Source organism: Tyto alba, unplaced genomic scaffold (assembly GCF_018691265.1).
Source record: "Tyto alba isolate M040663 unplaced genomic scaffold, T.alba_DEE_v4.0 Super-Scaffold_29, whole genome shotgun sequence".
NCBI classification, from domain to species: domain Eukaryota; kingdom Metazoa; phylum Chordata; class Aves; order Strigiformes; family Tytonidae; genus Tyto; species Tyto alba.
The window spans coordinates 9,905,511-9,922,287 of NW_024881303.1; the positions used below are offsets into that span (position 1 = coordinate 9,905,511).

The 16,777-nt window shown below is 41.4% G+C and overlaps 1 protein-coding gene and 1 long non-coding RNA gene across 2 annotated transcripts in view; one reads left to right on the plus strand and one right to left on the minus strand.

Annotated features, from left to right (window-relative positions):
• Positions 1 to 3,864: 3,864 nt before the first annotated feature.
• LOC116958868 lies at positions 3,865 to 6,687 on the minus strand. The gene is made up of 2 exons (XR_004405505.2): positions 6,611 to 6,687; positions 3,865 to 5,057 (listed from the first exon to the last, which is right to left on the minus strand). It is a non-coding gene; the product is annotated as an uncharacterized LOC116958868 (long non-coding RNA).
• Positions 5,051 to 16,777, plus strand: part of NUDT14 (nudix hydrolase 14) — a 63,510-nt gene continuing 51,783 nt past the window's right edge. The window contains exon 1 of the mRNA XM_042799144.1: positions 5,051 to 7,125. Within this exon, the coding sequence (XP_042655078.1) occupies positions 6,811 to 7,125 (315 nt within the window). The 5' untranslated portion in view covers positions 5,051 to 6,810. The remainder of the gene's footprint in view (positions 7,126 to 16,777) is intronic.

Consider the following 16,777-nt stretch of genomic DNA (forward strand, 5'->3'; position numbering starts at 1 on the left):
GAGCACTTCCAGGCTCCGTTCTCCATGCTGTCCTTCAGTCACACACACTCTTTGATGAGAAGTTACACCCTCCTGAACTAAGTTGTGGAGAGCTTACCCTGTCCTTCCTCAGAGCTCTCCTCCAACTCGCTTCTAACCACAAGAATCTCACAAAAGCATTTAGACTGTTTTGTTCTGTGTTTTGATACCGACAAGCACAATAAAGTTCTGGATTCCTAAGCACTGCTGCAATAGAAATAAATACAAAAATAATACAGTATGCCTACTAAAGAAGAGGCAGGAAAATGGCCAATTGTGTCTCCTTACCTTTCTATCTCATAAATCACATATACATGTATTTATATTAAAATATGACAAAATAGAAGCCAGGTACCTGCTCCTTACATCTGGTGGAAAAAAAAGCCCTCCGACTATTTTTTTTTTCTTTGGAAAGTCTCAATTTACCAAACAGAAACATTTCATACAGACAAGTATTCAATTGAATTCCTTCGGAAAACAGGCAAGCTTCCACTGGAGCTATGCCAACCCCGGCTTCTGAGCAGCCCAGCTGGTAGTCTCCTGAGGATCAGGGCTTCCAGCTCCCACAGCTTCAACAAACTTTGCTAGGCAAAATGCCTGAAGACTAAGGACCCTTGGGCTTATAATGCCAGCAGTGCAAGGCAGGATACCAGGCATAGCACAGTGTCATGGTGATTGGAGAGCTCAGAGATACCAGGGTCATGGCTAGAGCCATGGCCAGTGTTCAAGTATCCAACTTGGGCTCCAGTCCTTTTTACAGACAATTTCAAACTATTGGAACATCAAGGTTGCCTGAGACATCAAAATACTTTTCTCCTTCCAGCTCTATTGCATACATATGGGGCAAACAAAAGCAGATTCTTCTTATTATTCCTTCCTTTAGTCTCCTTCATCTGTTCTTTATTACTGTACGTTAGTCTTGTTTGTTCCTTTGTATGAATTAGTTTACAGCTCTTTTTGGAGATACCATTTTCCTACCTGTATTTGAACAGTTTCTAGCATAATGAGACCCAGATTGTATCTGTACATGGTACTGTAACACAAACAACAAGGCGTTATCATTTTCTTTTTTTCCTCATTAGAGAGGAGCTTATTGAAAAATCAAAGTCTTCTCTCTAATCATTTTCACTCTGTTAGCTGTAGGCAACATTTGTTGGACAGTAATTAAAATAATTTAAAAGTATCTAAATTTTGCATGCATATTGTTTCTTATTTTTTTCACAGACTATGTGTTTGTTCTTCCCTCATCTGAAAAACTAGAAATCAGAATTTACTTCCATGTTCTTACCTCCCTCTCTCTACTGTATACCATATTGCAACTTGTCATATTATATTATGAATCTTATGAACTCTGTAATTGACATATTAGCTACATATTTATGCTGAAGAGCTTTCTTCCTCTACTATTTTTAGAGAGATCAATTTTACATGTCATGATATCCACATCTATATTTATACTGAATATATTTAAATTATTCTTTTCTTACCATATTTAGTTCAAGGATATTAATGATGATATGCACTGAAAAAATAGCTTTTAATCAGCCCTTTATTTTACAAGGCAGATGGATAAACTTCAGCTCTTCTGGAAAATCACACTATTCTACTAGACACCAGTGAGTTTTTCACTACAGCCACGAGACAGTACTTGACTTTGCAAAGTAAAGATGAAGATGGTCCTTTTTCATTAAAAGAGGCACACTTTGGTTTTCTGAAAACAAGGAGGAGCTAATGAAAACATCTGAGGGAAACAGACTGAAATATTCCTCTAACTTGGGGTGGTGCACATCAGCAATACCACACACCATTCCTGTCTTGCTCATGCTGTCAGACCTTATGAACCAAATTCTGCAAACCCATACATGAATAATTGCTCTGAGTTCTTCAGACTGAGGCTATTCATGTGATTAAAGCAGCTCTGAACCAACTGATGGTGAATAAAAGTGTTGGAACATAATGTTACGTACTGCAATGTGGACCTCTAGTTTTGTATTTTGTAATAGAAATGTAAATTATTTATAAAAAAAAGGTAGTCTCTCAGAAATGTTACTACTAAAATAAAAACAAATTTCTCTAGGGCTCTATTTACAATGCCAGAAGAATTGCATAAGCATGATTCCTGACTTTCATGAATGTAACCAGGGTGGTTATGCCCCAGAACTGAATAATAATTAAAAGCCAGATATTGGCAGCTTCAGGCTTGCTTTTCCACAGGAGCCTAAGGGGTAAACTTTAGAAGGCAAACTTCACAACCGCCACTTCATTACAGAAAGAACCTGAATCTGATCCTCAGAAAGGCACTGAAAGCTAATGTCTTTGTGGCAATGCAAGGATGGCCCACATGAAGAGGACAAGCTTTCATGCTGCCAACCGTAAGGAATCCTAACACGAGGCTACAAAATATCCTGGATTTTGGATATTTTCATCCATTTATCGCACTAAGCCTTTACACTAAAGGTGTCTGACCTTCCTGATACCCTTGTGTGACCTTAACAAAAGCTGCCCGTGGCCTGGGGACCTGAGGAGGAGGAAGTTCTGGGAGTAGTTTCCAGGCTGAAGGCAGTGGCTGTGCTGGCATCCCAGCCACCTGCTGCTGGATGGGGCTGAGCCGGGCACACACCTGGGTCCTGGGTCACCCAGCGCCCGTTGGCTTCAGCAGCCTTTGCTGGCTTCTTCTGCCCAGGTTACCTGTCACCCCAACATCAAAGCCTCTCTACTATATACGTGGTGTCACCTTGGCACAGGACCTGTGCTTAACAGCTCACAAACCACAGGTTTGCCATAGCTTACATTTAGCGGCTTTTTTTTTTTTTTTTTTCTGCAACCATAAGGGTTAGAAATAATTTTTAAAAAATTAAAGCTGAGAATTGGAAGTCAACATGCCTCTAGTTGCTGAGGCTTTGGTATGTACAGTACCTTAGTAAATAGAGTGCTCACAAATATCAAAAGAAATATAAGTAATGATAGTCTGCAATGTAATAAGGAGCCCTCTGGAGATAAGAAAGGCTCAGGACTTGATGGTTTTTGTTCATGAGCGATGGCATGCCAAAGATCAAAGCAAGCCTGGTAAGGATCGACTGAATTTAAAAGCACGGGCAGAAACGCACTTACACAAAAATCACTGTGGGAAATGCGCTGCCTACCCGTGCAGCTCAGGCACTTTGCTAAGCTCCAGCGGGAAGAGGGAAGTTCTGCGAGGGACACTCCTGGGTGCCCACCCACGGCAAACAGGGGGGCTGCTGCCTGAACAGAAGGGCCGGGGCGGGTGTCCCATGTCCCTGCACACTCGCCCCCGAGCACACAGGTGGAGGCGAGAGGGTGTGCTTGGCTCCGGAGCCACCACGAGCAGGGGAAGGGCAGCAGCACCAGGCTTGCATGGGAAACGCTCCCCGTTGTGTCCCAAAGCAAACAGCAGTGAGCCAAACTGCTAGCAAGGATGCAGCCTGACCCTCTGCAACGTACGTGCCCAAGGACTGTGCGTCTGCCTGTGTTTAAGGGGAAGGGAAGGACCCTGTCGGCGGAAACGCCAAGCTCAAGGGGATTTTTTTAAAAGAACAACAACAAAAAAAATCGTTTGGATATTTTGCTGGTAATAAAAGTTACAAAGTAACAGAGAGCAACCACTGCTCTGAAGGAAAGAGAAGTCTTTCAAACAAAGAACCTTACCCGGCGGAAAGAATTCCTTTTAACACTAATGTTAACATTTAATTTTTTGTAAGAAATCCCAGGCGATCTTCCCTTGAGACTCCTCAGCTCCAGACAGGACACTTGTCTTTTTTTACTCTCTGCCTGTTGACCTACTCTGCTGATCTTTCTTTCCAGGAAAGAAACAAACTTTTACTCATGTTTTCTGCTTATTAGCCTGTTTATCACACTGTTACACAAACCACGCTCAGACCCATTAGAGCCTGTGCAGGCAAAGCATCTAGATTTTAGCATTTTACAACAGGAGACCAGCAGCTCCAGGAAACTAAAGAACCCATGAGGAAACCACTCATGACAACATTCACAACCTTATATCTGTTATTTTAAAAGGCAAGAAAACAACATATAATACAGAAGCCACTTCTAAGGAAGATAAAGGAATGTATTTAATGTAGTGAAAGGCAACCTGGCATTCTTTTCAACACCTGTTTTTTGAGGAGTCGAATTAACAGTAATGCTTAACAAGGAAGATGTGATGGCACGAGGCAGTTGGTTTACTGAAGCGTAGTATCGGCAGCTATTTCAGTTAGGAGTGTAATGGTAAACACGGATAGTGCTCTGCAAAGAAACGGTGATGACAGAGAGTAATCCGGGACGTAAGAATTTTGAGATGTAAGAAGTTTGGGAACTGATGATCTAGGGACAGTATCATGGAAATGCAAATGATACTTTAATTGAAACCAAAAGATTTTTCAAACAGTTAAACACAGGCTTAAACTTAAGTATAGGAACCATCTCACGGAAGCTAACAGATATGAGCACACCGCTTGAACACTGAGATTATGAATGTCTATTTTCACAAGTTTGTGGAGGAACACCATTAATACTTCTGCTTTAAAAAAGGAGCAGACGCACAGGCATGTCAAGTAACACACAACAGAATAGTTCAGAGATCTGCAAGCTGATTGTTATCTGAGGTTATAAATCCATACGGGACTGCACTCCGTCTGAGCAAACATGCCTGGTCTCTCAATGTCCTTTGGAATCAAGTTGCTCCAGGGGAAGCGGTGAGCACATGGTGGGTACATCTGCCCTGGTGGGACTTCATGTGTGAACAGAGCTCTTCTGACCTGAGCCAAGTCTCTCTGCATTGTAGCCTCTCATTCTTCTTTCTGTGAAGCCGGTGCAGTTAGAGCCAGGTTAGAGTCACCGTGCCAGTCAGTATAGGCGAGCTACAAAAGTAGTGCAAGGGAAAGCAGGAGCACATCTCACCCATCCAGAAGTAAGTTATTCCTTCATTATTGTCCATCGGAACAAGGGGGAGCTGAGGGGCATTTCCTTTGCAGGAGTGTTCCTGGACTAGCAAAGGCAAAGCCACTTGCTGCATGGGGTATCTAGGCCGTAGTGAAGAATCGTAATGAAACTCAGGTCCAGCTGCTCAATGCTTAGTCCCACTACGCAGGACATATTTTTCCTATTTATTTTCTCACTCAGATTTCACCTGTGAAATGGTAACACTAAGGCAGCTCCTCAACCTCAGCCTGTGAAATCCTTAGTTCAGCTAGCAGAGTCACAGAGAATAGTTCCGATAAGGAACGCTGCAACTTTCAATTGCAATTTAACACTAAAGCACCTTGAAACGTGTTTTCCAGCGACATTACATTTAACCGTTCCAGGTACATTAGCGTGATCAGGTCTGTGAGACATCACAAACCCAAAAGCTTCCCACCTAAGACTAAGAATGGAATAAGCAATCCATCACACGCTATGACAAGTTCCTCAAAACACACACACTCTCAATACCTTAAAGTGGTGTCAGAATGTTTACTGAAGAGGGCAATCTAACTGGCTGAACTGACCTGGGTAGCCGGTAACTTTTAACATAAGCAAACAGAGATACTGTAAACTTGCTGTGCATGGAAACAGTGTTTATACTTAAATTGGACTTGGAAGACTGAAATCATTTAATAGAAAAATATAGCTTAAGTTCCCAGGAGCTCTGAATGACCTCAAGATCATTCTGAAAAAAACAGAAATATGGGGACATATCCAGTGATGCAGTTACACAAATACTTCTAGAGTCATCTAATAAAATACATATAGTTGCATATTTGTTATGATAGCTTTGCAACTACACTTTTAAAAGCACACTTTTCAGTCCCACCAAACATTTTGTTGTCACTTACATTATCAGAACTGATGGCAAGCATTCTGCAGTCTAAGTGCTGCCTCATTTCTTTGTGAGTTTTGTAACTGCTGGATCTGCTCCTTTTAGCCATACTAAGATTCTTACTAGCACATGACAAGATAATGAACTTTCTTAGTGATGCAGTGGAAGTAGAATAAAGAAACGTATGCAAGAAATTTCAGATTTTTCTCAAGTGTGGTCGACGTATTGACAAAATAATTTGATTTATATAGCAACTAAAATAGCTGTACACTGGAGCATCTGCATGTAAAGTGAACATAAATCAGAGAGATAATGACCATGACAAATTGTGAGCTCAGTTGCTCATGAATCTAGAAAATCATTATCAGAAATACTGAAACACCAAGGGGAATGCTGCATAACGATGCTCAAACATATGAAAATCAGGAAATCGTTCAATCCAATTGTGATTTGTTTACAAAAATAATGTAAAAGAAGAGAGGGCAATCACTTTGTAACTCTGTCTCTGGAAACAGCCAGATGAGTCTAATGAAGCTGCATTTATTCTTCTCCCATGAGCTGGGTGCATGGCCATGACAGAGGAAAAATTTAAGCACCGAATGACGCATTGCAGGTTACCAATGAATCTGTACTTGTACCTGCATTTTTAATACAACTCCCATTTTGACATGTACCACCACACAAGACTGCGCTTTTAACAGTAAGGTCCTCATCCTGCAAAACTTGACGTTCGTCCAGGATCAGGACGACCTGTGGCAAAATTCAGCACTAACTTACACCAAGCCTTCAGAGGCGGGGGCCTGGTTTCCGTTTAGTGCAGGAGCACCCCATGATTTTTGCGGCAACACGTGGAAATAACTGACGCCCCGCAGAACGTTCCCCGAAGTTTTTGAGGAAGCGGCCTCACAAACAGGTGGTTTTGCAGAGTAAAGGCGACAAGGCCCCTGCGTGCCGCCGCCCCGTCCCCGTCTCGGGGGATGAAACGCAGTATTTCGGCTCTTCTCAGAGGGAGGAGGGCGCCGCAGCCCCGTCCCCGTCCCCGCTCCGCGGGCCGGCCTGCAAGGCAGGCAGGCGCCGGGCTCCGGGGCGCAGCGTCCTGCCCGGCCGCCAGCGGCTGCGCACGCCTCTCCCCTTCCTCCTCCTCCTCCTCCTCCTCCTCCTCCTCCTCTTCCTCCCCCTCCACCTCCCGGCGGCCGCTGCCCCCGGCAGGGATGGAGGCCATCGAGGAGCTAGCGCTCAAACCCTGCACCTCCTCCCTCTACCTGCGGCCTTTCCGCCTCTGTTACCGGCAGGTGAGTGGCACCGGCGGCTCGGCCCTTGGTGCCCGCCCAGCCCCTTCCCTCAAGGCCGGGCCTTCCCCCGTCCTGTCCCCTGCCCTCCGCCGCGGCCGGGCGGCGGGGGTGTCTCTCGCCTCGTCGCGGCGGGGAGGGGCGGGAGGCCGAAGGAGAAGGGGCCGCCCGGCCCGTCTCCTGTCACCCCTCCGCCTCCGCCATTTTGGGACAGCGGTGGGTGTCGCGCCGGAGCCGGCGCCTCAGCCTCATGGCGCCCGGAACCGCCCCTCGGGCGGCCGCTCTGCCCCTGCCCGCCCGCCGCTGCCCGCCCCGGCCGGGGGTGAGGGCGGAGCTCTGGGTGGGCAGTGGAAGGAGCGCGAAAGGCCTGTGCGTGTGAGGGGGCGCTGCCGTGGGCCGCGCCACCAACTCTGGCTCCTCAGCGGGTGCGCCGTGCCACGGGTGCCCGCAGCCTTACACCGGGGGCTGGGCTGTCTCCTTAACCCCGTGGTTTTTTCGGTTCCCCTTTGAGCGGGGCACCCCCTGATCTGGGCCTTGCTTTGGTGCCGATAACCTGCAGATCTCGAGCCCGTTGCTGGCCGGCCCTCGGCGCAGCAGGTTGTTACATCGACGAGTTCTGCCGCTGCGCTACCAGGTCAGCCTCGGCGCCAGCATGTGGGAAGCCAAGAAGGAAATCCCTTTCCATATCACGTTTGTATCAACGTGAGTCACCTTTCAAGGAGATCCCCGAGAACTGGTACCTCCAACAGTGGCAGGAGTGCAAGGCGTGAAAGGAAAGTCGCTGCTCACCGCGTAAAGTGCTGCATGTTCCTGGAGTGTTTTCTGCGAGGCCAGGTCATGCCCAAAGGCAGTTGTTTCTTTAGCTGGCGATGCATCATTGCCCAGTCCACGGTGAGCTTCTACCCAGGTAGAGAGGTAGAACTGGAAATGCAGATGACTTTGGACAGCCGTAGGAATGCACACTGCAGACCACCTCTTACTCCATCTTTGCTTTGCTTCTAAACAAATCAGTTGAAAATGCAGAAGAGGGGATGTATATGGAGGGAGGAGGTGTGTTTTAAGTCCAACAGTGAAATAAGATACAGAAAAGGAAAAGCAAGGGTTCAAGTAGCATGCATCAAAGCAGATGAACTGATTTTTTTTTTAACCTTTTAAAATACATTTTGTACATTATTTTCTTAAAGCTGTCTTCTCATTGATTGGGATAAGAAAAACATTTTGATCTATGAACAGCTGAAAGCTTTACACCGAATTAATTATTTATTTTTAGGTATCAGAAGAAAACCTGAAGAGCATGCTTTCATGTTTTGAATTTTTGCTGGCTTAGTTTTTAAGTGACAAGTCTTACTTGATTTGGTTTTCATTTCTGAGTCATGCTCTATTTACATAAAAAATGGTATTTAATTAAAATGTACAAAACAGTAATACAAAATTACATTTAATTGAATACAAATGTCTTAAATGTGATGTGTATGGTAAAGAAGAAATAAGGCTGTGTTGGGTCACATGATGTGGTTTGACAGAAATCAACATTGCCACCAAAACTGGTAAACTTGCCCTTTCTGTACATCTTTCTACTTCCTCTCCTTGTATAAGAGTTTGTTCAGCAACATAGTGAGCTGAATCAGGGATCTGGTCCAGGTCAAACCTAATCCAGCCAAAAAAAAAAGTTAGTTTTAACCTAAACAAGGTCTCTGGTTCAGTTCAAATGCTTATGCTGGCAGAGGGGAGGTGGTAATGTGGTGGTTGGGAATCGGTGTTTGGAGGCTGGTTGAAGGCAGAGATTGTTTCTCTTGGCCGCAGCACTGTCTTAAAATGAATGTGAAAATGTAGTTTATATGGCATCTGTACAGAAGATGACTTGGGTCCAGCCCACTGAGAGCATAAGTTCAATGACTGTGCAACTGTTTGTACCTGACCTGAGAGACAGGCCCTACTTTTATTAAAAACACATTTTTGCATTTAAAAACTAATTTACTGGTCAGAGGAAATACTAAATATTTTTAGTCATTTGACTGATTGTTTAAAAGGCATTTAGGTCTGCTGAAAACCCCATTAAATACCTAAACAGTTAAGTGTCTAAAATCTAAGGGAGTTAGGTGCCTGATCTGCCTAAGAATTTTTGAAAATTCCACAACTCATCTAAAACTGAAAATTATTTCAGAAATCTAGTCCTTGATCTCAGTGGTTTTATGCTGAGTAGGTCCTCCATGTGTTTATATTTTTTTTTTATTCTCTAGCTGGAAAAAGAAATAAACTTTTCAGTTCCTAATTGATGCTGTATCTTAAAGTAAAATTAGTTTCCCCCTTCCACAAATTTCTCGCACCTGCTTACTGAACTTAACCCAAATCTAATAAAAATGTCTTTCTGAATAACAGAATAATCTAAATGAGAAAATTTAAAGAATGGCATTTGTTGCACTGTGAAAACTGAGACTAGTTGGAATACTTACTTTATGCAATATATAGAATCATGCTGTAATTGAAGGCTTGGGGTGGTCTTACAGGTACTTTTTGTGAAGCTGTAACATGTCCCCTATAATACATTGTAGTCTGAAGAAGATTCATTGATGTATATTTTTGTGTTTATATAATATTGATGAAGGAAAATTTGGGCCTAGAAGACTGAGATTTTGAAATCTATTTTCAAACAGATATGCTCCTAAAATAGGCATTGCTATTTCAACATAACTCCTTGGTCCAGAGATATATATAGAATGAGAATTTTTTTATTTTATCAATTTGTTTTTTAACAACTACTGCTTTTCTGTACAAACAGGGAATTGAAAGAATTTTTACATACAATGTGATTTTAAGGTTATTTCTAGGCATTAATAAACACATTAATGTTACAGCATTGGTTCCTAGACATTTTGTCATGACCACGTACGTTACAGCATTGATACTAAGACATTTCATCTAAATACTAGGCTACTTGTGTGGAGGTAATTTTGATCCCATTGCTATAGCTAAAACAGTTAAGTCTTCATCAGTTAAACATATATTTAGATATAAGTGATTTATATCATAATTTACCCTGCTAGTGTGATTTTATTCATTCAACCCACATCCCACTGAGTTGTAAACCACTGTTGTACTAGCAGGTTTATAGACTACCAGAAATCTGCAAGACACAGGAGAGAGATCCATTTGGGGATGAAATCTAAACAAAATGCTATGTAAATACTGTTGTAAGCCCACACAGGTTATGCATGCGTAGAAGATTGTGGTCACACCCGATCAAGAGTGGAGCCAAAGGCTCAGATGGTCTTCTACCTGTTAATCCGAGTCACTTAACACATTCAAAATTCTAGGCCTGAAGACTGGATTAGTGTTTCGGCCAGCTGAGTATTTTCCTTGAGTATCTGGATGTTCAGACAGGGAGTTGTAGGCACACGCAGGAACAGTTATATGTACTCAGAATCAGGTGTGGCCGTTACTAGCATGTTAGAGAAGACTAGCAGTGTCCTTCTGGGTTTGTACTCAGGTCCTAAGTTTCTCTGTGTTGTAAGAGCTTGAGTCATTCTTTGGATTGAACCTGTTGTTACATATAGAAATACTCTTTCAAAAGACCATGAGAATAATGTAGGTTTCTGGCTGTTTAGTTGTAGTGAGGATTGCCATAAGACATAGGAGTTCCTGAAGTTACAGCCATTTATGCCCACAGTGGATCTGTTCTTCCAATAAAGGGTCATGAGATCTTTTCATATGATGTCTTTCATCTTCCTCTATGTACTCAAGTCTTAAATGCAAGTGATGAGGTCCGAATGGTTCCTGCAGAGCGTAAAAGTAGGTGTACACCCTTCTGAAAGAATTCTAGGTTTTGAACCATGCAGGTTGAGGCAACATGCAACTTGGTGTTTTGCATCCAAGCTATGGGGAATAGCCAGGCTCTCCAGACAAATCACTGTACCAACCACTTCTTAAAATTATTTATTCTGTCTTTGTGTAGTGCAGAGGTAGAAATGGAAGTGCAGTAATGGAGTCACGGAATTCGGCAAACTGCAGGCAGATTTGGTTAGGGCCAATGTGGAGGGGTAAAGTACAGTTTAAAACTGTGTACTTCAAAATAGGCATCTAACAGCTCCTCAAAATGGACCTCACTTTCTGCTTGGGATTTTCAGCAGTCAGCCCTTTCCTCAAGATGGGGCTCTCAGTCAAGTAAGTCATGTTATTTTAAGTGGGTGTCCTGAGCGTAAGAGAGAGATGGACAAGGTACCTCACATAGTATGATGAATATTCTCTTCATTTTGTCAGTAGGAACCCTGTTCACATATTTTTGTTCTGCTTGGTACTGAAAGAAGAGAATTAATTTATCTCACATATAGGGTAACATCTGACTAGTTTTAATATGTACTTGCCCCCAAAGTGCAAACTGATTTGTTGTCTAAAGTGGCTTTTTTTTTTTTTTTTTTTTAAAAAGCCCCAATATATATCACTTCCTGAAGAATTGGGTTCTTTACCAGGAACTCCATGGTAAATCTCTTTTCACTTTTTCCTATTGAAGTTTTTCTGCTTTTCATAAATAATTTATTCAAGAGACCAGAGGGATGGCTAATGAGAGATTAACTCAATGCCCAAGGGCTAGGGCATTTCCCTGGGATGTGGTAGCGTCAGGCTGCAAGATCTTGCTTCAATTAATACTGCTTCCCACATCACAGGAGAGTGTGCTCACTCCTGGGAAACACATTTGTGTGTAAATCTGCAGCTCTCTTGTGTGTGTGTTAGCCAGGCACTGGCCTATATATTAGACAGACAAAAAAAAATACCAAGTTTAAGAATTCTGCTGAGACTAGGTCATGAAGTAGACTCTGAGTAGTAACAGTTGAGAGTTGTTAGGATTTTGAGCAGCATTAAGTATCCAAATGAGAATCAGCACCTGAGCAGGGATTTTGGTTGTTCTGCATGTTGGATTTGGACCCTAACACAGGCCTTTGAGAGGGAGAGCTCTGGTGAATCCTGCAGTAGTAGTTTAAGAAGTTACTACATGCAATTGTTTGTCCCCATGCTAGTGGTTATTCCCTTCTGAGAATCAGCAGAATAGAAAGTAGTTTTGCGCCAGCTCGTACTCTGCTGTTCCAGTTCAAACCCACCTCCATCGGCCCTTTCAGCTAATTACTGAGCTTTGCACAGAACTAAGTGAATTGCCTTTGCATATTCTTTTTGGTGACCTCTGTTCTGGGGACAGTATCCTTCAAGGGGAGGCAGGGCATCAGCTGGGGGAAGCATCTAGCTGGGGGAATAATATCTTGAGCTGCTACAGTAACTTTTGCCCAGAGCTCACATATCAAAGCCTTTGTGGATCTAGCCCAGACTCCTATAGCTTTGTTTTTGAAGGTTGTTCTGGCAAGGGAGCTCTTGCCACTGTTTCCTCGCATTGTATAAACATATATGTGCATGCTGCCCAGGAACTTTTAGAAGTTCTAATATCAACTGGCAGTAATTTTCCCCGTATGTATGTGAGTTTGTATTTCAAATCTGTGGAATGGTGAATGGGTATCTGTTTAATGATGTGGGATAAACCTCAAAAACTCTGTGTATATCGGCTGAACCATACAGTCAGTAGTGGTAAATTGGAACTATTTGCTCTTTTGTGAGCTTCACATTCCTCCTTCACTTCAGAGTGCCTGAGCATTGCATTTCCTCTATTGATTCAATGTTTAGAATCATTTATTTTGAAGTTAAACATGAAAAATGCTCTCTTCAATTTAATTTTAATGAATGATGTTTTCATTCAGTGTTAAAGAAATCCAATTATAATCTCTGAGTTTTACAGTCATTCTAAAGTAATGTTCAAGACTATTGTAGATTTTAACACATCATGAACTTTATAGTGGGTAGAAAATGTCCTTCAAGAGTAGTGTGCAATTCATCAGTGAAGAAGGAATTCCTTATTTCTAATCTTAGATTTGCTACTGCTTTTTTGTGTGACCGTGAGCAACCACGCTGTTTCTGTGCCTGACAATTTAGCTGTCTTGGAGATGTCATGAAGATTAAAAAATGTATACATGCAGAAAGAAGGAGGCCTGTATCATTAATGTCATGAAAACTTTGAAGACGAAAAAAGCAAAGCAGTGCAATGTTACAATAATATTAACAATCTGATTTTACATTCAGAATTTTTTTATATATGGCAATAGCAGCATGAATGTGCCCAGCTGCCTGAAATACTCTCTGGAACTTCCGTCTGCTTTTTTATAAACATAAAACATTCTTTTCTGTTTTGACAGTTAAAAATGATGCTGCTGAGGGAGTAAACAGATTTTTAAGTTACCTGTTGAAACAAGTAAGTCTTCTGTTGAATCTTCAAAAGACTCCAGTAGTAGGAAATATGCTATGGAGTTATACATTTATTTGCAGTTTATTTTCTCAAAGCAGTAGTGCAATAAAGGGAGATGCCATTTTTGCTGCAAAATTTGTCTCATTTTTTTTCAGCTTGTCAAGTCTATTATGTCAGTATATAGCATTAATCTTAAATTCAAACATACAGCTTCTATCTCAGGAAGTCCCTGAGCTTCAAATTGCAGGAGGCTGAGTATTTTAGCAGTATATTCTTCCTTAGGCATATGGCTTCTGGCAGAGGTAGGATCCTGGGTGAGACAGATTTTTGATCTGACTCATCTGACTGCTGCTGTGTTAACTGGGAATTATGGTTGAAGTGCATTATAATTCTTTTATATGAGTGAAAGAAAAGAAACACAAAGTTTTTGGAACAACAGCATTAGGTAGTTAAATACCAAGGGAACATAATTTCCTTTGAGAGAAACAGTGTTCTTTGCAATTAGAGCACAGGTTTAAGAAAGGAAATTAAGGAATCTAGGCATATCTGCTTCTGGCTCTGCCATATGCCTTGAATTCAACTCTGGAAATTTGTATAAGTTATTTTTGTATAAGATACTTATGAATTATTAAAGGAGGAAGTGAGAAGAATTAGTTAATAAGAGCAGTAGTTGAAAAGAATGCTACTTGTTTTGTTTCAGTGAATATTATGTTGTATTAGTCTTAATTTCTTTATCCAGCATGCTTTGACAAGTGAATGTAGGATTCTTTGAAGTAAATACATGAAAAGTAGTTGGCAGTGCCAAAACTTCGCATTTTTAGGTCAGTCATATTATGATTTAACAAATTTATGACAGCAAGTGTCACTTATTGCAAAGAATAATGGTCTGTCAGCATCTTTTGTAGCATCCTTGTACAGGGCTGAAATGTGTCTACACTTGCATAAATAAATGTTAAAATCTCATTTAATGTCATCGATAGCTAGACTACTTGGGTTACTGTGCAATAGCTATGAAGTTAACACTGAGTATTAGGAGGAGCTATAAAAGTTGTAGTTAGCTTAAACCAGTATTTTTCAAGTTCTGTTATGTAACTCATTGAGGTCCATTGAACTACTTGTAGGTCATCCACGTGAGCCAACTAAGAACAGCAGAGCATTTATCAGCAGATTTAAATGTCCTACCAAGGTCTGCAGCTTCACTGGAAGATGTTTCCAGGTCTGCAGATGAAGAGGTTGAAAACCATTGTCTTTGACAATACCACTCCAGTAGCCTCATCTGCAAGGGCTTGTCTACACAGGACTTTCCTGATTAACTCCGTGTCTCATTCTACAACAAAGACTCTGGTTCTGTTTACGTTAAACCATTTTCAAAGTACGATTGCACTTTGAATTCATACCCTACCTTAATCCATGCTAACTTTCCAGTGCATGCCCTAAGGGAGCAGTAAACTAAACTGAATGACTGTGTCCACACAGGGGTTTAATGGAGTTTAACTAGCAGAATTCAAGTTCATCAAGGTACTTATTTCAGATTCGTTTTCTTGATGTCCTGGTATAGACAAGCCCTGAGAATAAAAGTGGTTTAGTTCTAAGTGAATGAACCATGTTATAAAATTCATCACTGAGATTGTATTGTATTTTTTGTGTGTGAAATACAACTACTGTAGGGTATAAGGTAGGCTTTTTTGGCTTGTTTGGTACCGTCTCTTTTGTAGTAATTGCAGTTAGATCTGAGAAATAAAATAGTGTTCATGTTCTTCAACAACTAAGTGCTTTATTTGGTTTTCAGTTTGGATCAAAATACATATGTTTGCTTAAATAGCAGAAACTTCCTTTTCCCAGCACAAAAAAATCTGTCATCTGAATCATAATTTCAGCTATGACATTATGCGTATTTGATATGTTTTAAAGCAGATGAACACTGTAACATTTTACGTGTTTATAGCAAATCTGAATATTATGGAAATAAGACATTTTCAGTAAATGGGAATATTCTTTAAAATGTCTGTTTTTTATAGTCTATATGGGATGAAATGATACTTTTTATTTTCCTGAAAATACAAGTGTGTTTTAAATAACAATTTTACTGCAACTGCTGCTATATTTAAAATAAATTTGTATTTTCAGCTGTAACTCACAAAAGGTCAGCTCCCATGCTTTGAAAACTTTGCACAAGTTGATGTTGCATAAATAAGCATGTTTTACACAGCAGGCATATAAAGTTAACTGCCCTTTCAACTTGCATTCAGATTAATTATTCTTCATAATTTTTAACTAAAACAAGTTAAAGAAGTTAGCTTTTTGGTACTGTGCTTCAGACATTGATCAAAATCTTGTTAATACAGTGACACTAAGGTTTAGTGAAGTTTAAACAGAGTAAAGCTCAGTTTTTCTTAGTGGTCAGCTCATGTCACACTAAAGCCCTGATCACTGATCAAAACAGCATTAATTATTTGTTTCACATTACGGTTGCGGTGTCAAAATCCTTTAAATACCTCTTGGAGCTGAGAGGGAATCTTACGGCCTGTGACAGAGCAGCTGGTCTGGACATGGGCTGATGCCCCAGTTGACAGGTTGTTGGATTAGAAAGAATATCAAAGGCAGTGAGTAAGATTAGGGATAAGTGAACATCTGACAGCAGTTTGCAGCAGGGGAGAACAGATGATAAACAATGGGAGCGGGGTGCGTGGGGGGGGGAGAGGTGAGAAGGCCATGGGAAAAGTGTGGCGGCAATCACTAAAGCTCCAGGTTGCTGAGCCTCATGAATAGAACAGGAAATGGGATTTGCTGGGACAGATGTGCTGAGTGGTGATGAATACATTATAGGGAAATGAGGCTAAACTCCTAAAGGTGTGAGATGTTCTTTCTCTGAAAATAGAGAATAGGGGAAAAGAAAAGTTCGCCCTTCTGCAGAAGTAAGCGTTAATACTTGAAAACTAATACAGAAATAAGTAATGCTAATGGTAATTTTAACTAAGTGGTTATTCCGCAGTAGCATTCATGACAAACTCTAGGTCTTGCACTTCTAGCGTGACAGTCTTGCAGTACTATTACACACAGAGTACTGCAAGTATTTATTTTAAACCTAAGATTGCACAAATGGTAGAGTAGTTTGAATGATGGAACAGCCTGAATGGAGGCTCTGACTGGGTAATGCTCAGACACAAATTCTGTATCTGGCATGTATTGTATAGCACTCACATAACATATGTTTGATCCTGCCACCGTTAAAAGAGAGTTGTACTGAGTGATCTTGTGAGGTCCTTCCAGCCTTATATTTTTTCAATTCTGCAAAGTGATTGTACGCTTGTAGAAAATGATACATAACTGTTCCTGTTCCTGTTCCTGTTCCTTAGGATATTGTTTCTGTACTTC